General features: G+C 40.8%; 1 protein-coding gene across 5 annotated transcripts in view; it reads right to left on the reverse strand.

The window, feature by feature from the left end:
* KDM3B (lysine demethylase 3B) overlaps positions 1-21,957 on the reverse strand; it is a 72,305-nt gene continuing 50,348 nt past the window's right edge. For 4 of the 5 annotated variants that reach the window (XM_052816164.1, XM_052816165.1, XM_052816166.1 and 1 more), the window contains 8 exons: positions 13,987-14,158; positions 10,784-10,874; positions 10,566-10,696; positions 5,239-5,358; positions 4,594-4,733; positions 4,077-4,253; positions 3,383-3,517; positions 1-1,351 (listed from right to left, as the gene is read on the reverse strand). In XM_052816164.1, the coding sequence (XP_052672124.1) occupies positions 1,271-1,351; positions 3,383-3,517; positions 4,077-4,253; positions 4,594-4,733; positions 5,239-5,358; positions 10,566-10,696; positions 10,784-10,874; positions 13,987-14,158 (1,047 nt within the window). In that variant the 3' untranslated portion in view covers positions 1-1,270. Of the gene's footprint in view, positions 1,352-3,382; positions 3,518-4,076; positions 4,254-4,593; positions 4,734-5,238; positions 5,359-10,565; positions 10,697-10,783; positions 10,875-13,986; positions 14,159-21,957 lie in introns of those variants that run through there. The other variant, XR_008239479.1, reaches the window with a different exon arrangement.

Here is a 21,957-nt window from a genome sequence, read left to right on the forward strand (position 1 = left end):
TTACAGTAAATGACTTTTATTTTTAAAAAAATGAAATAACCGTGAACATATTAACAGGCCTGCAGGTGGCACTACAGTACAGCTGGATATAAGGTAGATACATTTCCCCATGTACCCGAACAATGAAATCCATTGCATCAATGCTGACATTAGTAAATTCTGAATACAGTTCTATCAAGCAGGAACATTTTACTTAAAATAGTTCTGGACAAAGTTGACACTGAAAGTTAACTTTTCCTTCACTTTGGAAAGGATAGATGTTTTCAGCTAGCACTGGTATTGGGTGAACTATTGCCTGCAGTCACCAGTGCAGGGAGAGATGTACAACATCTCCACATGAGAACAGAGTTTATACTCCTTTTTACTTCTCATTCTGAGGAAGCAGGGTGGCGTAGGGAGAGGGGGGGAAGATGGGTGAGGAATTATGGGCAAGGGAGGTGGGGTGTCAATTTCTATTCACTCTCCTTTGGCTGTTTTTGTGCTATTTTGGACTGCTTTCTAAAAATCACTTCTTGATTTTATTGAAAGGAAGACTAAATGTAATGCGCCTTTCCTTGAAAATCCAGGAACAGTTGTGGTATTTCAAAAATACTAAAAATATCTACTTTCATGAAATATTAACTGTTTCACTACAAACCTAGTTTTTCACTAAATACACAATTCTCCTATTTCTGGAGTCTCCTGGGGGAAAAAAAGTGGGTTCTCCCTTTAATTCTGCAACTCTACAGTGTATAGAGAAACGGCTACAAGAAGGGGAGTGCAGAGAATAGCTTTATTCTTTTCCTTGGCCTGTATCTCACATGGGAAGTTTGCTTAAATTTCTGCAGTTGGGCTACTGTTGGTCACACTCCTTCAGCAGCTATCAACTAAGTCTGCAGTAGGACAACCCACCTCCTGCACATTCCTTCTAACTTAGTGGAGACTAACTAGGCATGAGGAAAAAAAAAACCATCCACACTCTTTATACCATTTCTAATCATAATATGCAGGAACACCAAGTGGTTTCCATGTTCTTCCAATTTGCAAAAGGCCACAGGAAAGGGACATGGCACCTTCCGTTAGAATCTGGAATTCTGCCTGTAACAGTACGACCTTCCATTAGACCTTCAGTGTTGAGGCAGCGTAGGAAACAGTGGCTGAAGAGTGTGTAATACTGACCACACCAGCTCTTAGTGAGAAGCCTCTGCTCCTGCAGAGGCAGTCATGTGCAGTCCCTGTATATACTGTGAGCAAAAGGCTTACTTCACAGGGCATTTGGAATTAGCAATTCCTACGATCTAGCTAGTTTGGATTCATGAGCTTTCAGTGTGCCAACAGCATCTTTGACTGCATGGTAGATAATGTTCTTCACCTGTAACAGGAAAAAAACAAAATCAACTTCTACAGACTAACAAGCAGAGTCTTACATACCTATGCCATCAACTTTGACAGCTGAATTCGTAATAGTCAGCAAGTATACACAAAGTATATACTATCACTGCTTCAGGATATCAACAGCACAAATTTTAATTGTCACGATTAGACAACAAATATTTAGACACCTGCACTGATATATGAACTCATTTTCTGGTCATCCAGCAACATATATTTACTCATGTTATTTTAAGATAAAGTCTCTTTTGTGAGAGCTAGGAGGAAGTATACTATGAAGTCACGCACATGAGTTTATTTTGAAAAAGTCCTTGTGAGCCAAGTCACTTACAGATTCACATGAATCAAACGCAAAAGGAGCAAGAAAATCATATGGTTTAACCCTATGTAAATTAAGATGATACAACAAACCATCCTGTTGTCTTTGTATGGAGACTAGAAATTCTTCTAACTTGTGCATCTTCCAGAAAGGCAACCAAGATCAGAGATGAAAAATCCACTAGTACTCACAGCAATCTGTTCCACGCTTAGCTATTTAACAATCAAAGCTCTATCTTGTTTCTGATTTTTCTGATCTAAGTTTATTTGAATTCAGTTTCTAGGTATTGAACGGAACACTTTCACCTCTAGGTGAGCAGCTTAATTGCATTTGCTCAACTAACTGCCAAGCACCACAGTTTTTTCCTGATGCACGTATGGTCTCAGTCTTCTGTATCATTTATGCGGCAGTTACTGCCTCTGTGTATGTTTTTAAATATATATATATATATAGACAGATGTTTATATAAAAATACTATAAAAATACACCTGAAAAATGACACAGAAAAATGGTCAAATTTGGCTGTGAGGCACAAATACAACCAGTATTCCTTTTCACAGGAGTATTGAGTTCCACTTTGCCAGCAGTTACTTTTTTTTTTTTTTTAATAATAAGCATTATTCATTTGCAATGTATTCATTTACAGAAACACCTCTATATCTGTATCACTACAGCTGAAGAGGTACAGTGTTAGAAGCTGGATCCCCACAATGAGAGTTGATCCTACTTCTGCTTTCCTTTAAAATCCTGTACAAATCCATATAGAAATTGATAGCAATTTTTCACGGAATTGTTTCAGAGAATTAACATGGTAAGTTCTGACATTCTTGGGTGACATACTGGAGAATGGCTCTATATTGAGTACTCACTTTTACAAGAACAGCCATTCTGCAGATCTCCGCCCTCCTTCATTTTACATGCATGAGATTACTAATACACAAAAAATGCTGACAACAAAATTTGCAAACTAAACAGATACCTAACTCTTCAGAAGCATACATAGGTGAAATCAAAAAAGGTATCCTACAGTCTTCTTGCTGTAGAACTTACTGTCTTATACATCATGTACTACTTCAGTGCATAATATGTTCTGTGCATTAATTATTAGTTTAAGCAGTCACACTTCTTCAAAGCAAACCACATTTAATTTAGTCCTGTTTGGGACTAATTTAGAAACATAGAATCATTTAGGTTGGAAAAGACCTTTAAGATTGAGTCCAACTGTAAACCTAATATTGCCAAGTCCACCACTAAACCATATCCCTGATTTAAATAAGCAAGCCTTCACTTTCAGAGCAATTCTCCTTTAGCAAATAAAGAAACAAATACAAGTGTCCTTGGTCAAATAAACATATCTTTTCAGAACAAAGCACTGCATTTAATAGTTTGTTTTTTTTTTTCTGCTACACTTCACTGTCATTCAGGATTCAGCTATTTAAAAACTTACTAATACTGACACATGCACTAGTGGGAAAGTTCTCTGGAAATCCAAAAGTTCATTACTAGTTTTTATTTACATAATACTGTAGACATAGGTGCATTAATTATTTTTAAAATACTTGTAAAATTAGAACCTCCAAAGGTGTGGAAAGTTGTTACTTTTTCTTAAATCACTAGCCACACGTTTCTAGTACTCAACAAAGCTGGCAAAACACAGGATATATTTAGTGACTACTGTCATAAAATGGTTACCTGCAGTTTATCCTCATGGTTTGTATGAGTATTAGACAGGTGCCTGAACTCCTGGGTCAGTCGGAAGCAGTGCTTCACATGTTCTGGAGATACAAAATCTTCTGCCACTTTAATGCAGCTGTACAAATTATGGACCTAAAAAAAACCCGTATCAAGTGATAAATACATGAAGATTGAATGAACAATACAAACCCCCCCAAAACCCCACCAGCACATATGTTAGGTTCTTCCACATTTACTTCTCAGAAACAGGAACTGAAGCCTATTTGATCTCACGCAGAATTGTGTCTAATAGTAAAACCAGAACAAAATACATGACATCTCACATGTTCCCTGTTCTCCCACATACACTAGTGTTCCCCAAAGCAAGTTCTCTACTGTTCTCCACATTTTTTTGGAATTCTGTTCCCTTGGCTAAAGTTCCACTAGACAGACATGTTTTCCCAGCATTCACCCTTTTTTTTTTTTTTCCCTCTTAATTCCATCACAGCACTGTACACATCATTCAGGTATTTATATAATTTTTACTAATATAATGACTAAGATCCAATTCAAGTAGCTCCTTAAGAACTGCATATGTAGAAAAAGGAACATAAGTCAGCAATATTAACTAACAGTTATTTTGAAGTCGCAGTTCTGTTGTGCCTCAAATTCAATTCTACTTGTCAATATAGCCTGGAGTTGGCAAACTTACCTGATGGGGAGCACCTGCAGGAATGAACACAGCATCTCCAAGGAACTGCACTATTGCCCAGCCTTGTACACCGTACTCATCATAGAGTCGCTTACGTAAGGTCTGGTCCAAGTACCAACTTTGGTCATGAATGGGGTCATGATCTGGGGGATTTTCTTGGCCTTGTTCTTCTCCAACCTAGGGCCAAGATATGGGGTAGGGGTGAAACCATGACACAGCACCTTGATATTGCTGGCTCACAAAAAGCTCTGTACCAAAAAACATAACAAACAAACTATTTCAAGGTAGGACATTACTTTCATTAACCTCATTTAGGTCTTAACAAGTGACACGTGCATTAGGATGAAGATTCTAGACCAGGCTGAAAACCTGGGAACATAATAACGATTAACATCCTCAAAGACAGTATCAGAATACCTATACGCTTGATGTTGATAGCAATTTGTATCATTCAGCTGCTGTAAGCAAGCTAGTCAAGGAATCCTGTAGGCTCAAGCCTCCTTTGTAACCAACATACCTTCCGGAGAAGTTCCCGTATCTTTTCAGCATCCTTGGCAGCATAGATGTGCCACAATGCTCCAGGTTTCTCTCTTCCTTCATGGATTCGCTGCTTTGTTACATCATCAGCATCTCCCTCATCAATTGTTTTCAGAACCTCTGAAAGGGGAATCCACATAAAAGTGATACGATTTCAAAGCTTCTGATTTTTGACGTATAAAAGAGGAAGGAGCATTTTGAACCGCTAAATTCAGTCACACTGCTACCGCAACTGCTGCATCATACAGTGCCCTTTCTAAGCACATCAAGCTTCATCTTAACAAAATTCAGGAAATGTGTCAACTGACAGCTAATCCCAAAGCTCAGTCATGAATTCAAACTGAATTAACTACAATTATTTAAATACAATGAGAAGAAAGAATAATTTATCACCCCTTCTCCTTTCTTCAGGAAGATACCTAATTTCCAGCAAAACTCTGCTGCTTCCACAACTGGGAACCAATGAAGCATTACTGCACTTATTAAATATGTGCTGCAGACATAGCAAACTGCCTGGGTTATATCTCATAGATATGACAAGCTTAAACAACAGAAGGTACAGTCTTCTTTCTCACACACACAATTGATTTTTAATGGACAGAAAACAGCTTTCCTCAAACATTACCATCATCATGGGTCCCTTCCCCAATGGGAATCCCAACATACACCATGACATTAACAGCATCCGACACATCCAAGTGCAGGTTTGTGGTACCAACTCGTCTGTCTTCTGCAGTAATTAAGCCTATAATGGAGTGTAAAATAAAATCAAATTCTCTTTAAGCTCTTATAAAAATAACCTGCCTGAAAGATCTTTCTAGAATGCTAACTTTACACAGCAATGAGAGCAGAAACCAATGTCAAGGGACAACTGAAGTAGTTATTTTCATGTCATGTGTGGCCTAAGTAAAAAGTTTACTGGTAACTAGTACTTTTATTTTACAAGAAATAGAAGCAGCAAATATAGTTCACCCAAGTCATGAGAAAACAAGCATTTTAAAAACAAAGCCTGAACTTGTACTTTACAATTTTGTCTCTCTGAGGGTCATTTATAGTCTGTAGTAGGGAACTTGGTTTTCGTAACACAAAGTTAGTAGGCATTCTTCGGCACTGTTCTCCTTTGCTTGGAGGTACAAGAGATTAGATGTAAGGAAGTTCTTTACTGTGAGGGTGGTGAGACACTGGAACAGGTTGCCCAGAGAGGCTGTGGATGCCCCATCCCTGGAAGTGTTCAAGGCCAGGTTGGATGGGACTCTGAGCAACCTGGTCTGGTGAAAGATGTCCCTGCCTATGGCAGGGGGGTTGGAACTAGATGATCTTTAAGGTCCCTTCTAACCCAAACCATTCTATGATTCTAAGAGAAACCCCAACTGCTGTAAGTGGCATTAGCATCACACTGTGTGCAGCAAGTCATTGGACCGTTACAAGTATAAGCCTCCAACAGTTTGTTATTTTCTCAGCTGTAAAATTTGTATGATCAGCTGAATTCACAGCAGTTATAGTCCAACTCATCATTAACAATTCAGATTAAAATTCAGTAAGGAAGAACACCTGCAGACTCTCAAGTGCTTATACCTTTATATATTGGATGATCTTATACCTCTCAAGTGGCTATGAGTAACAGAGAGATTTCAAATGTTTGTTGCTTAATTCCTTCACCTTCTCATATAACACATTCTTCTCTCTTCCTCTGACCCTTCAAAAGCACTCTCTCTCTCTACTTTTGCTTTACCATCTCCTCTAGCGAGTAACATGGAGAAAAAAATTAAAAGATTAAAAAAATCTTTGTATCAGCAAACACTAATGTCAGTATGACCAGAGACTACTGGTTATATTTTAGGATCACCATCGTATTTATCTCTTTTCTATTTACAATATGAGCTTCTGGGGACATGAACTCAACTCACTGTACAGTACATATCATAACAGACCAGAAACAGCAGCTAATATAGACAGTTTGTAACTTTAAAATGCTAAGCACATGAAAGACTTTACCTCACTATTGAGAACTTTTTTCCCCTCACATACTCGGAAAAAAAAGCCATATATTTACAACAAAAATACATTGAATGCACCAGAAACTTTACTCTTTTTCACTATTGTCCTGGTTTCGGCTGGGATAGAGTTAATCTTCTTTCTAGGAGCTGGTATAGTGTTATGTTTTGGACTCAGTATGAGAAGAATGTTGATAACACACTGATGTTTTCAGTTGTTGCTAAGTAGGGTTGTCCTGGTTTCAGCTGGGATAGAGTTAACTGTCTTCCTAGTAGCTGGTACGGTGCTATGTTTTGAGTTCAGTATGCAAAGAATGTTGATAACACTGATGTTTTCAGTTGTTGCTAAGTAGCGTTTAGACTAAAGTCAAGGATTTTTCAGCTTCTCATGCCCAGCCAGCAAGAAGGCTGGAGGGGCACAAGAAGTTGGGAGGGGACACAGCCAGGACTGCTGACCCAAACTGCCCAAAGGGGTATTCCTTACCATATTACATCATGCCCAGTATATAAACTGGGGGGAGTTGGCCTGGACAGGAGATTGCTGCTCAGGACCTAACTGGGCATCGGTCAGCAGGTGGTGAGCATCACTTGTTTTGTATATTCCAATCCTTTTGTTATTATTATTGTCATTTTATTGTTGTTATCATCATCATTATTAGTTTCTTCCATTCTGTCTTGTTAAACTGTTCTTATCTCAACCAACGAGTTTTACCTTTTCCCTTCCGATTTTCTCCCCCATCCCACTGGGGTGGGGGGGCAAGTTAGTGGCCGCATGGTGCTTAGTTGCTGGCTGGGGTTAAACCACAACAACAATAGACAGAACTACTGTTTTTATATCTAGGTCCACCCTTTGTCTGTAAAGCAGCTAAAAGCAAAAAGATACAAAACTGTTTTTGAAGACAGACCTAGCTCATTTTTTTCTTTTAACTTGAAAGTAAACAAAGTGTAATACTTTCTCCCTTTGGACCAAGACCTATAGATCTAAGAAGGATCAAATAGTAGAGGGTTACATTCTATGCCAAAAAAATACCGTCAACACTCCCTCCACAAACTCTGATACAAAGGAAAAGAAAAAACTTTGACATTTAAGATAAATTCAACAAAATGAATCCATTCCTTCCATTACTAGCAACTAGCAATACACGAAGACAAGTTAGCCATGACTGATTACCTTGCTACTTGCTGCACTCATATATATATTGCTTGATTACGTTATAAGCTCTTTGGTATACAGCCTTCTTCACTCAACTTACATGTCAAGTAATACGCAAACCAAAACACTGAACACCGTTAAATACTGAATAAGCTCAATTTTCCTAAGTTCACAAACCCCTATTTTTTTTAACTCTTACTTGTGATGTCACGCTGCTAAAAAAAAAAACCACCAAATAACTTCACAAACACTTTCTCAGAACCGCAATATGTTGGGTTTACAGCTTAAGTCTAATCCATACTTGGTCACTGAGCTAAAACATTTTTTTAAAAAAAGATGAAACAATGAAAAATCTTTCATGTCCTCAGGTGAGCTTTTACCACAGGTGTATCAATAATTGGAATGCAAAACCCTAAAAAACCCTGCACCCCTGTCTCATCAACGTTCAAAGAGAACTACAGAAGTTACATTAAGTTTGCTTCCACATACTTGCTTTGCAAGATGACTCCAACTTTTTCCTTATCAGTATCACCTAACGTTTTTCAGTATATACAAAGAGCAACTACTTTAAACGTTATTTATCTTACTCTAAAGCTGCAAAAGTACATACTTCCAAATCAATCAGTTATTTAAAAGTATCCTGGAACTTTAACAATCATTTGTTTTAATTTAAAAGTCTCCAAAACATGCTTTTGGCTGCAACCTCATGTGGTGGTGCATTTCCCCCCCTGCCCCGGGCCGATCTACGAACTCCGGAGGTCTCACTAGGCCTTAGTGTAAGTGTAATGAGTTGGGCAGTTAAGCATCCCTTGACCGTACAGGGAACTCTTGCATGGCTAAGACAGGGAGCTGCACTGACTGTACCAAGGACTCTTGTTGCCTGGCGGAGGTGGGGGACAGGAATAGAGAAGTCATTTCCTAACAACCTTGGGACACATCTCAGTTCTCTCCTGACAACCTTGGAGCATCCCATATGTGATCTTAAGTCATTCTCTTACAGCCTTGGAACATCCCTTACCTGGATCATAGCTTGAGTGAAACGGTACCAGTGCTACTGGAATCCCAGTAATTTACTGATGACTAAAGCCAATCATCTCACAAACCTATGAACAGTGGTACCAAGTGAGACCCTTTGAGCTCTCCGGGGCTGCAGCGAGCTGCGACCAGCATCTCCCTCTGAATGGGATGCCTCTCAGAGCTCGCAAACTCTTCAGTTGGTGAAGATCGAAGGTCTGTCGCTGAAAGCCGACAAGACTTGGGCTGATACTCCCTGCTCCTTGAGGCTCAACCCTTCGCCCATTGAGAAAGATGCTGAAGCATTTGATGTGAATATTTTCACTGACCTCGAGGGGAATTTTGAACAGGTATACCTCTTTGACTTGCATACCTGTATATCTCTTAGTGTCTTTATGCATGTGTGTGTGTACTAACCTGAATGTTCTATAGCAAGTATATTACAAATATTGCTTTTCAAATCTATACGTAAGTCACTGTCGTAAACTTTATTCAAACTGAATGAATCTTGGGCTGCTATTATACTCATAATCCCTTTAGACATAAACCGTTGCACAAGTCTGGGACTAGGAGTTGATCCAGCAGCAACTAAGCTCCATCAGTAGTTTAGAAAGCAAGGGGTTCTTCTCTGAACCTTGTGACTCAACGGGAAGGTTTCCTTACCCTTTTGTATCCCTTGTATTAGACATAAACCACTGCCCACGTCTGGGACTAGGAGTGGATCCAGTCGCACCTAAGCTCCATCAGGAATTCAGAAAGCAAAGCAGTCTTCTCTGAACCTCGTGACTCAACAGGAGGGTCTCCCCTACCTTTTTATATTCCTGGTCTCTGTACCAGTAACGATAAATCAATTCTAACCTGATTTTCCTTTGTATGTTTTTCAATCTTTTGTGTCATCGGTCTCTGTATACATAACTTTAGTTTGATTCTAACTTGATTTTCCTGTGTACGTTTCATCCATGTATTAAGTAATAGAGTGAACCTTGCCATTGAATTTTGTGAAGTCACACTTTTATAAATTCCTATTAAATCATTTTTGCTAATACCCTTGAAGGTGATTCTTTAAGTGGTCCAATCCACTTCATTTCATGACACCTCAAAGTCAGTACATTAAGGAATTGAAATAATTCAAGTTGATACGACATGCATTAATTGTTCATATATCCTCCACACTCTGCTGTATTGATAATCATTTGAAAGTTTAATGCTTCACAGCCCCATGCAGGGTATATGTTCAGACAAAGGCTTCCTCCATTTGTATGCTGTTTACCTACTATGTAATTACAGTCTTAAGAGGACAAAACTATCCAATTCAGGTAGCTGACATGGTTACAAGTTTTCTCTTGCAAGTTGTCAGTTGACTGTGTTGTTAGACATGGGTTAAGAAAATTACAACCCTGGTCGGAAACATGAACGCACAGATCGAAGTACCCAGAAGCTGGCTAATTTTCCTCTCAAATGCATCAATTGGTCTCAAAAAGATATTAATTTCTCCTTGAACCCTGTATGGGTGTTATGCTTATTATGTGTGTTAAATAATAATTGTTTGCAAACTTGACTTACCATATGTACATCTCTTGGAAACCACAATGCAAAAAAGGGCACACCTGACAGAAAGGACTAGCACAGAAATAGATCACAGGACCCATTAAAAAAAAAAAATTACAGTGTGCTCTAGGATAAGCGCTGAGTTTTGATTAATGCTACACCCTTGCATACGCCCTAAGTATAATTAAGATTATAATAAAGAGTCACATAAAAGTCAACATCTGCAGAACTATTCTCACATACCATAGGCATTGTACATTTTGGGACCCAAGTCAGGACGGACAAAGTAGCTTGGCAGCCTAGAAGCCAAATTCAGTCTGCCATCCCTCTTGGTATATTCAGGAAGAGGGAGATTTTCCATTAAGTCCTCAAACCTAGAGAGCAAAAAGAGAACAAAGGCATGTTTTCCTCCTGTAGTGCCTACAGGACTGCTGTAGGCATTGACACTAAGGTTTACTTACCGCGTAGGCATCATATCTCTAAAGTCCTCCCCTGGAGGCCAATCCTTTAGCTTTAGTACCATTGGCTGACCATCATCTGACCTGAGCCGTTCTGAAAGAAACAAATGAAGATTTCTTCACGTAGTATCTTTTTTACCACAGCTCATTACCTTGTTTAAGCTCTAAGTCTTTTGTACCAAGACATCTTACATTGCACAGCAGAACTGATCCTGATTTTACTTTGGGCTTCCAAGCATTATCATAGTTTGACCAAACAACAGTTTAACAATTAGATATATAGCATTACCTACAGCAGAAGTTTGACAGATCTTGCACAGCTGCTAAATTTTAGAATAGCTTTTATTCAATTTCAAAAACAAGCCTTTCCAAAGCATTCTGCCTTACTACTGTTACCAAAGTCTAAAGGAGTTTTATCTTTCAAGAGGAGTGGTGCTTCTATAAAATTAAAGTTATTGGTTCATGCTCTGAAATCAACCCTAACCTCAGTATAAAGCAAGAAACCACAGTACACCACACTCAAAAAAGCTAAATGGCAGGTGGTTACTGAGGAAGACAGCCTTTAGTTTTTTAAATTCTTATTTGCTGGAGTCACAAATTAGCGGGGTGCCTAATTCAAACATTTGTTTTTCACTTCAAGAGTTGTACGTGAATCCTGACTGGTAACAGAGAAAGCTGGTAGCACAGAAAGATGACATTACGTATGCAACAGTGGGTGTACGATACGACAGCACTAACCACATCAACCGCTGTTTTGCATCAGATGTTACAATGGCTAAAAGAGTATATCTGGAAGTGGTACGTGGAACAGCTTAGAAGACTCAGCATAACATTTAGAGAGAAACAAAGTTCACTCTTCTACCAGATTCTTCACAACTCCTCATGAAGCCATCAGTTGGAAAACACGGTGTACTGCAGTCTGACACCTTCATATCCCCTTTTCCCCAGAAAGTAACATCCTTCACCACCTCCTACTTTACCAAGGATTGTTAGCCAAACAAAGCAACTGATCTTACCCGGACCTAGCAGAACTGCTGACAGCATCAAAAGAGAAAGCATACCTAAGGAACTAGGACTTGGAGACCTGTGGATCACATCTGCCTTATATGTCAACAGGCTACAGAAGACAGCCTTAGTTTGCAATATAAAAAAAATGATTTTATTGAAATTAAAAGGAATTAAGAACTGCAGATATGTAAACTAAAGTAACTGATTTAAAGAAAACAAATTTTGATGAGCTACAGATTTTAGAGAGGCAAGTGAACTGAAAAGCTCAAGGACTTGAATTTAAAGACATTTCAGAACTTCCCGTATTCAAGATTTTGAACTCATCAAGGATCTTTGTTCCAAACAAGAAGAAACTTGTAGGAAGGCTATTCAGAAAGGACAGAATGAAGAGCTACCTGGAGGAAAACATATGGATCTGACAAATTACACAAAACTGGACAAAACCCAGAAAACATCTGATCAGCAAAGAAAAGCAGGTTTAAGAAGGATCAAACCAAAAAGATAGACCTGCCAAAAGTCCACTCAGAACTCAAAGATATTAAAAGTGAACAGCACAAGATTAAAATTAACTAAAGTATCATCTAGAATAATTAAGAGATTATCTCAATACCACCTCCAAATTCAGTGGCTGTTCTACATCTCTTAAATAACTTAATGCAAGTGGCGGGGACCAGCCACACATTTGAGAAATCTAAAATTCATGTAATGCAGAGAAGTCAGAGTCATTATCTAAGTCACAATTTTCATATGAGTTAGTGTGTGAAATCCTGGACTAGTAGCAAATAATACTCTTCTAAACTGGGGACTGCACATGGCTGAAAAAACACTAAATAAAATGTATTTAAAAGAAACTAGCAAAACTGATCGCGTTTTCCAACCTAGATCACTAACATTTCTCATATAAAGTGTGGTGAAAGCGTTGTCTAAAAGAAAGGCAGCAGCTTATTTTGCTGAAAGGAATGTATCTGTCTGGAGACAAACTACAAATAACATTTCTCAAAGATAACTTGACCCATACAAATTTACTATTTTCATGAATGACCCTAGCACAAAAGTGAAGAGTTTGTGAGGTTTCCCAATTACCGTTAATACACAGAAAGACCACACCATTATATCCTTCTAGGCCATTTATTTCTGAGTAATAATAGAAACAGTATGAAATTTAACAGTACAAAATACAAAACTCTGTACTTTGAACCATATAAACACCAAGTCAAAAGTTGGGAGCTCTTTGATTGGAAAATGACTAGGGAAGGGAATATTCTTGGTCTATAAATCTCTCATTTAGTTCGCTGTTGAACAAATATTCCATTACATCATCCAATAGTTCACCATTTCTGCTATGTGCACATAGCAATAAATACAGAAAGCGTTTTATACACAACACTAAAATCAGCAACATTGCAATGAACCGTTACAAATCTTAACACCTGTAAATATAAGACCACACTGGTCTAGGTATATACAATCTAAAATAGAGCACTCTGCTTTTCAGAAGCTCCTTAATCTGACCAGTTATATCCCCAGGAATTTTAACTGGTTAGCTTCCACATCTACACTTGACAGAAGGTTTTCTCAAAGAACTCAAGCATTAAGTAATGTGTTATCACATGAGGTACGCATACAGCATTGCTATTCATAACACATATGAACTTGATTTGTACTCGCAGATGATCTACTATAAAAATAATTTGCAATGTCAAGTTTACTTAGTTGCTGTATTCTACCAAGTCTGAGTACTAGCATCAAAAGCCTCAGTCTGTTTTAGCTCTGCAGGTTCCCTTCAGTTTTATAATAAAACTTGAGGTTGGAAGGAGAATAAGGGTAGTCAGATTACTTACTGTCTTAATAACAGTGACTGATGATTAATTTCACTGAGGAAAATTAAAAAAAAAAAAAAAAAAGGCAGTTTCCCATGAAATGGATCATCTTTTGATACATCAAAGCAACACACACCAACATATTGTAGTATAAATGAAGTTTTCTTGGGCAGCCCTACCCTGATCTTCACCAATAAAGTATTTTCTAGGGTGCACTACATCTAAGGAGCAATGGCTTCTTTGGACGAGACTGATAGCTATTGGGATTTTTTAAAAATTATTATTTTTTATTTTTTGAGAAAATAGGTGGAAAAGGAGGAGTTGAAGGTAGCAAGACAGACTGCTCAGTTAAACTAGTCAGCCATAGATATTACTTACTAGATATTATCTCAAAGCCATCCCAGAAGTCACGCACTTTCACGTCTGAAATTATGGCACAGTTCCTGCAGTTCACCAAATCTACATCTTGATCTCCAAATTCCAGGCTGAAAGCTTCTGGTTTCCAAAGCTCTGACTTCAACTTCTTATGGACACCAGATACCAGCACGGGCTGAGAATACAAAGATGAATGCTTACTCCACCATAACCAAATTTCTTACACATGCAGCCAAACTTTCTTAAGAGCTGATACTCCTGGCTACCATCGTACAAAAGACACCATAAATCTATTTTCATCCATGTCTGGTTTTTGTGCATCAAACAAATAACCAGAGTCAAAGCAAACTTCAGTTCCAGGCCATGTGCAGTTGCCTTAGCAGTGGTATTGTATTAGACTTACTAAGGCAAGTGTTTTAGGTCTACACAGCAAGGTGTTGGCAGCAGGGGTGGGCTCTGTGAGATGAGGCTGGGAGCCACCCCATGCTGGACACAGATGGTTCCACCTGGCTCCAACAGACCCATCGCTGGCCAAAGCTGAGCCCATAAATGATGCTGGTGGCGCCTCTGTCATAAAAAAGGGTAAGAAATGCTCCGCAGCTGCTGGGGGAGGGGAGGAAGTGAGAGAAATAACTCTGCAGACACCAAGGTCAGTGAAGGAGGAGGAGGTGAAGTTGCTCCAGAGATTCCCCTGCAGCCCATGGAAGAGACCACGGTGAGGCAGGTTGCCCCCTTGCAGCCTGTGGAGGACTACAGTGGAGCAGATATCCACACTGCAGCCCATGGAGGACCCCACACTGCAGCAGAGGGAGATGCCCTGAAGGAAGCTGCAGCCCATGGAGACCCCATGCTGGAGCAGGCTCCTGGCAGGAGCTGTGGCCCTTGGAGAGAAGCCCATGCAGGAGCAAGTTTTCTGGCAGAAACTGTGGCCCATTAGGGACCCACACTGGAGTAGTCCATTCCTGAAGGACTGCAGCCCATGGAGAGGGCCCATGCTGGAGCAGTTTGTGAAGGATGGTATCCTGTGGGAGGGACTCCACACCGGAGCAGGGTAAAAGTATAAGGAGGAGGGAGCAGCAGAGACAAAGCGTCGTGAACTGACCGCAACCCCCATTATTCTCCATCCCCACTGTGCTGCTCTGAGGGGTGAGGAGGTAGAAGAGTCAGGGATAAAGGAGTAAAGTTCAGCCTTTGGGATGAAGGAGGAGTGGGTGGGGGTAAGGTGTTTTTAGCTTTTTCTTTGTTCCCCACCATCCTACTCTATTTTTAATTGGCAATAAATTAAATTACTTTTTCACAACTTGAATCTGTTTTGCCTCTGACAGCAATTGCTAAGTAATTTCCCTGTCTTTATCTTGACCCACAAACTTTTCCACCTTACTTTCTCCCCCTGTCCCGTTGAGAAGGGGGAGTGAGAAAGCAGCTGGGCGGGGGTCTGGCAGCCAGCCAAGGTCAATCCACCTGTGGAAGTACAGTGGGTGTTGAGTCCCACCACCTCTCCTTTTTTTTAGCACAAATGCAACTATCACTAGAAACAGCACTTGTAGTAAAGCCTTCTCATATGAAATTTTCATATTTTGATATGAATTTTTTAACTATTTAACTCATTCTTTATGTATAATCATGGATCATCATTAAGTCCCTAGTACAAAACCAAGTAGCAGAAAAGTAGCTGTTCACTTGCAAAAGGGGTTTTAAGATGTATAGGATAACCAAGTATATACATTCCACACTGAGATTTGAGTGGCCTCTCCCCATAAATACTCAAGGCATTTGCTAAACTAACAATACTAGGAAAGGGTATACCAGACAATCCTTCTAACAATGGCCAAGACCACCTCATTTCCTCTCACCCTGCAATCTCTCTAGAGAGAGTTACAAGACTTGTGAGAAAAGGAAGAGTACGAAGTGAACTTGCACAGGGACTACCCCACTTGAAGAACTCTAGGTTTAGTAACTGCTACCTATGTTCAAATGACAGTTCACATGTCTATGCAAGTTTGAATCAATTCCAAGCTGTGTCCTATACATTCACTATGATCTGAAGGTAGATCTTGGGTTTATTCATGTGAAGAGCTCAGTTCAACCCTGAGGAGCACAGATGCCCCTAGATGTTCTCATAGTATCAGCGTGTTAGGAAAAGATACCTACAGAGACCTACCTACAGACAAACAACTCCAAAGTTATGTTGCTTAAAAACACTCCAGTAACAAACCACCGCTTCACCTGGATTGCCCAATAGCCTCTAACAGGATCAGTATCCATTTTAGTCCCTAAGTGAGGACAACTATTCATTCAGAAATGAATGGAGGAATAAAAAAAAAAAAAAAACAACAAAAAAACCCAAACAACTTTGGGGATAACAGAAATGGCTTTGGTTTTCAAATATAACACAAGATAGCCCTTAAATTCTAGAACACAGCTATGAAACCTCAACTCCAGAAGACTGAAGTTTAAGAAAACAAAAAGGGGTTGTTACTTTACTCCTGTCAACTTCAGGAAAAAAAAAAAGGCAAAAAAACCCCACAGAACCACAGAAACATTTAGGTTGGAAGGGATCACCCCCACACTAAAAAAAGTGTTTTCTTGTGTTCACATTGAACTTCATGGGTTTTAATTTGTGCCCATTGCGTCTTGTCCTGTCAGTGGGCACTGCTGAGAAGAGTCTGGCTCCCTCTTCCTCATTGCATTTCATCAGGTATTTACACCATTAATAAGATTTCCTCCCCACACTCTCCCAAGCTTTCTCTTCTCTAGGATGAACAGTCCCAGCTCTCTCAGCCTCTCTTCACACAAAACACGTTCCAGTCCCTTAATCATCTTTGTGGCCCTTCGTTGGACTTGCTCCAGTAAGTCCACACCTTTCTTGTACTGGGGAGCCCAGAACTGGACACAGTACTCCAGGTGTGGCCTCTACCAGTGCCAAGCAGAGGGGAAGGATCACTTCCCTTGACCTGCTGACAGCGCTCTTCCTAATGCCGCCCGGGATGCCGCTGCCCTTCTTTGTCGTGAGGACGCATTCTTGGCTCACCTCCTTGTCCACTGGGACCCCAGGGTCCTTCCAGGCAAAGCCACTTTCCAGCCAGTCACCCCCCAGCATGTACTGCTGTAGGGTGTTACTCCTCTTGAGGTGCAGGACTTTACATTTTCCCTTGCTGAACATCATGAGATTCTTCTTGGTGCATTCTCCAGCCTCTCCAGGTCCCTCTGAATAGCAGCACAACCATCTGGTGTATCAGCCCTTTCTCCTAGTTTTGCATCATCTGTAAACTTGCTGAGGGTCTATGAACTCTGTCCCATCTAGGTCATTAATGAGGATGTTAGATAGTACTCAACCCAATACTGACCCCTAAGGTACAACACTAGTCACTGCAATCACAACCCTCTGAGCATGGCATTTCAGTCAGTTTTAAATCCACCACACTGTCCACTTATCTAGTCTGTACTTCAACAGTTTGTCTGATGACATTATGATAGTGTCAAAAGCCTTATTAAAGTTAAGATAAAAAACATCGAGTGCTCTCCCCTCACCCACCAAGCCAGTCGTCTCATCACAGGAGGCTACGAGGCAGGTTAAGCATGATTCAACCAGCATTCCTGAGCCCCTCTTCAGGACCGTATCCCATGGGATTCTTCCAAGCAGATATCTGAAAAGGTGGAAGTCTGCTCTCCTGAAGCCCAAGCTTGTGGCCTTGCTTTTTGGCTTTGCTTCCTCCTCTCAGGATCCTGAAGCGAACCCCACCATCTGATAGTCCCTGCAGCCAAAGCTGCCCCTTACCTACACATCAACAACCAGTTCTTCTTTGTAGGTAAGCATGAGGTTCAGCAGAGTACCCTTCCCTAGTTGGCTCCTTGATCAACTGTGTCAGGATGTTGTCATCAACACACTCCAGAAAACTTCAGGAGTGCTTGTGACCTGTTGTGTTGTTCCTCCAGCAGATTATCAGGGTGGCCCCATGAGGCCCAGGAAATGTGAACATAGGGCTTCCTGCAGTTTTCTGAAGAGGACCTTATCACTTTTTCTTGATTAGGTGGTCTGTAGCAGATACTTGCCACAATGTTGCCCATGTTAATCTGCTCACTAATCCTGGCCCATAAAACTCTCAAACAGCTCATCATCCGTTCCTCTGCAGTTTCATGCATTCCAGCTGCTCCCTCACATAAACAGCAATGCTCACTCCTCACCTTCCTGGCCTGTCATTCCTGAACTGTCCTTCCTGAACAGCCTGTACCTATCCCTAGCCATACTACAGTTGCATGAGCTATCTCACCACTTCTCTGTCATACTAATGAGATTGTGGCCATGTAACTGCACGCTAATTACTCCTGTTTGTTCCTCATGCTGTATGCGTTAGCGTACAGGCACTTCAGAAAGACACCTAGTCACACTGATTTCCCAGACACACTCTTGAGAGCTTTCCTCACAATACTGTGATGTACACAGTTCCTTACTTATGTGCATATGCTTGATGTGGACATCTTTCATCCCCGTTTTCTTGAGTATGAGATTTCTCCTGTTCACATCACCCCATGCTGCTTGCTTGCCAACCCAAATCAACTAATTCCTTTCTTGATCACTGGTCATACTCTCTGTCCCTTGTCATTCCTGGCTTACAGCTCTCCTAATCGGGTTGGCCAGCCTGTTGGCAAAGGTGCTTTTGCCCCACTTAAATGGATCCCATCTCTTCCAAGCAGTCCTCAATCCTCAAAGAGGTTCCCATAACCATAAAACCCAGAACCCTGCTGGTTGACATGCAGGATCAGTCCATCCCTGTACCCCTCACCGGCAGGATTAAGAAAACCACCTGGACTCCATGGCCTTGACCACTAGTCCCAGAGCCATACAGTCATTCTTGATACTATCCAGGTCTCCCCAGTAGTTTTGTTTGTGCCAATACAGAACAGCAGCAGAGAGTAAATGTCTGAGGGACAGACAAGTTTTAGCAGTTTTTCCACTATGTCCCAGTGTGAGGCCCTGACAAGCAGCAAACCTCCCTAAGATAACAGAGTAGATACACTGATTCTAAGTTTAAATATATTCCCTGATCCCAGGAGGAGTTGTAACATTAAGGCAATGGAATGGTTTTAATCATATTGTACAGGGATAATGGATGAGGAGTAAAATAACAGTACCTTTAACAGGATGGGCAGAAACTGCTGCCAGGTAGACTTTAAGCTGATGGATAAACTAGTCTTCTTCAGTCCAGGAAAATAATGACAAATTTTGATCCCTGCTGTATACTCACTTGACCACTTGAACATAGCAATTAAAAAAAAAAAAAAAAAAATCTACTTAACCTAGTAGAACCCCTCCAGTTATTAAGCAGAGAATTTCTCATGGAAGAAAGAAAATGTTCTCTCTAGTGAAGAACACAGCTAGAGTTGCAAGATAAAAGGATAGAGGACTTGGTTGGCACACATCTCCTGCAGATCTGCTCTCAGACTACAGGGAGAAAAGAAATAAAACCTTCCAACTCCGCCCCAAATCTTCAGTATCTCAAGAAAGAGAACACCTAGCATGAAAATTCAGAAAAGAACACGTTGCTATAGGATGAGAATCCTGACAGTATCCCCAGATGAGCAACGACCATGTTCAAGAGAGCAAAATACCCTTGAACAGCCTAAGAAAGAAATAACCCTATGGTCTCCCAGTGACTTCTGGGATAAGACAGAGTTTAACTTATTTCTGACAATTTCTAAGACAAAGTTGAAAAATGTTGCTCTTTCTGCACGACACAGAGTGCCATTCATTATCCAGCCATTAACGGAAAAGAATTTTCTCTTTTAACGATTTCGGATGCTACCATGGCTAAGATCGTCACGTGGCTCAAATCTAGTGTCTAGCGTGCATTTATTGTGCTAGGGAGGGTAACTAAGAGGTTTTTTCCAACTAACCTTTTCCAGCCCACAAAATTGGAAGGGGAAGATGATTTGGGGAATGGCGGTGGAATTAATGTTCTTTGACTTCACTTTTAAAGGTGCAGCTGGGATGTACAGGAGGATGTTAGCCAAGGGAGAACTGTGACAGAACAGAGTCTGTTGAGAGAATCTCTGCTTGAAGAACTTCTGTTTAGAATAGCCTTGTCAAGACAGCAATGCCTGCCTGGGTCACCTGCTCTCTCTTGTGCAGGAATGAGAGGTTCAGTTAGATCGCTTTCCACATTTTAGCAGGGAACTCAAGCGAGTGCAAGACCGCTGGAGAATCCTTGAATACGCAAGGGACTTGCCTAGTCTGTTACTATACAAGGGGTCCTCTGAATGATAAAGTCATCCAAAAGCATCCATAGCACATCTTGGGGCAAAGCCTAAAATAGAGGGTCACAAATAGTACATGAGCATGACAGTTGTAGCCATAGCCTCGGAATGTGCACCAACTCGGAAGGCAATGCACACTGCAAGCTACACATCTGACAGAAGATTGGTAATCACATCTCTAGACTCCATAAGGAGCCTCTCAGGATTCATTAACAGTCAAGAACACCACAGCCACGTGCAGCATCTTGCACCTGGTGATTAACCAGTCTCATTTGCAGAGAAACTGACAAGCGCATCTTTTATAAGTATTCCCAAAATATTTAGGATCCTCCTCAGAGAGACAGTATTATTTGCTGACAGAGAGGGTTAAGAAAATTATTAGAGTATACCGACCAGAAACTAAGGAGCTCTTTGCCAAATTAGGCAGATGACTGACGCCACAGGACTGCAAAATAATGATCTGAAATCCTTCATAAATCAGAAAGATGCAACAGGTTCAAAAGAGAGATGAGACCCCTGTGCACTCCAAAAAAATAATCAGGACAAGAAGATAACTGCAATTAGAGGGAAAGCTAGCAATACCAGCAGCAAGCTAAGTTTCTAGTCAGAGAAGCGAGGGTGTGCTGCACGGTAGCCTCTTCCACCTATTAGGAGCTGGCTAGGGGAGTCAGAAACAGGAACTGGTAACTCTGTGGTTGGTGGTGCCACAGTCGCCTCTGCAGTTCTCACGGCTACGTGCTAGTTATGCTTCTGCCCAAGGGACCCAGAAAATGTGCAGTCCCATGGGATATGCTAAACTTAATTGAAAAGTACTCTACTTCCAGCAGGAATGGACTCTGAGTGCCAAAAGAAGAACATGCAGCCTGATCTGTTCCTCCATCAGCGCTCAGCAGTCCACACACATTGTGAGCAACCACAAATAAGTATGCAATATAAGTGCCAAGAGCATTAGCACATTAACAACAGAACAGCTGACAACAAGGACTTCTCCAGAAAAAATGATGAGGGACATAACTGTCTCAGCATTCAATTCCGAGTAGTCAGTGAAGGTAACTGTGTCAGAGGTAGCTGCAGAACCAAGTGCCAAGAATGCAGTTTGAACACTGACGAACATCGTATGCTGTTAGAGCTATGGGTGCACCTTCTCTGCAGCAGAGCTACTCATCCATTTTTTAAGATTCAACTTGTCTGACCAGGCCAATCTTAATGACTTCCTGGAGAAGTCTAAGCTGTAGCGCTACGGATTGAGATCTGAAGAAGTGGCTATGCTGGCAGCAGGTCTAAGGTCCAGTCTCTTGATGGAAGGTCTAATTGGTTGATGACCCCTCAGACAATCCAGGAGAATGCTCAATACACGAGATGCTGAGTTAAAAACAATACTTCTGTTCACACAGGCTGTAGGCTCAGGGCAAGACACTGCATCAAGGACACCCAAAATTTCAGCAGAAATTACTGCGTGCAGCACTTTTATTCTTGTAAATGCTGCAGCTGGAAGGAATGGACCTTTCCCTGAGGCTATAAAGCACTAAGTATGGGGTAGATGCTAGGATGCATGCAGGAAATCATAATGGATTCACTACTGGGCTGTAGTAGAGCAGGTTCAGCACAAACCACACCACAACTAAAAAGGGTGTCACCGCAAACACTCTCATACTGGTAAGCTGAGAAAAACCTCAACGTGCAAGAGCACATGTGCTCAAGTCAGTGCAGCATGGAGTG

Source organism: Harpia harpyja, chromosome 20 (assembly GCF_026419915.1).
Source record: "Harpia harpyja isolate bHarHar1 chromosome 20, bHarHar1 primary haplotype, whole genome shotgun sequence".
NCBI lineage: Eukaryota > Metazoa > Chordata > Aves > Accipitriformes > Accipitridae > Harpia > Harpia harpyja.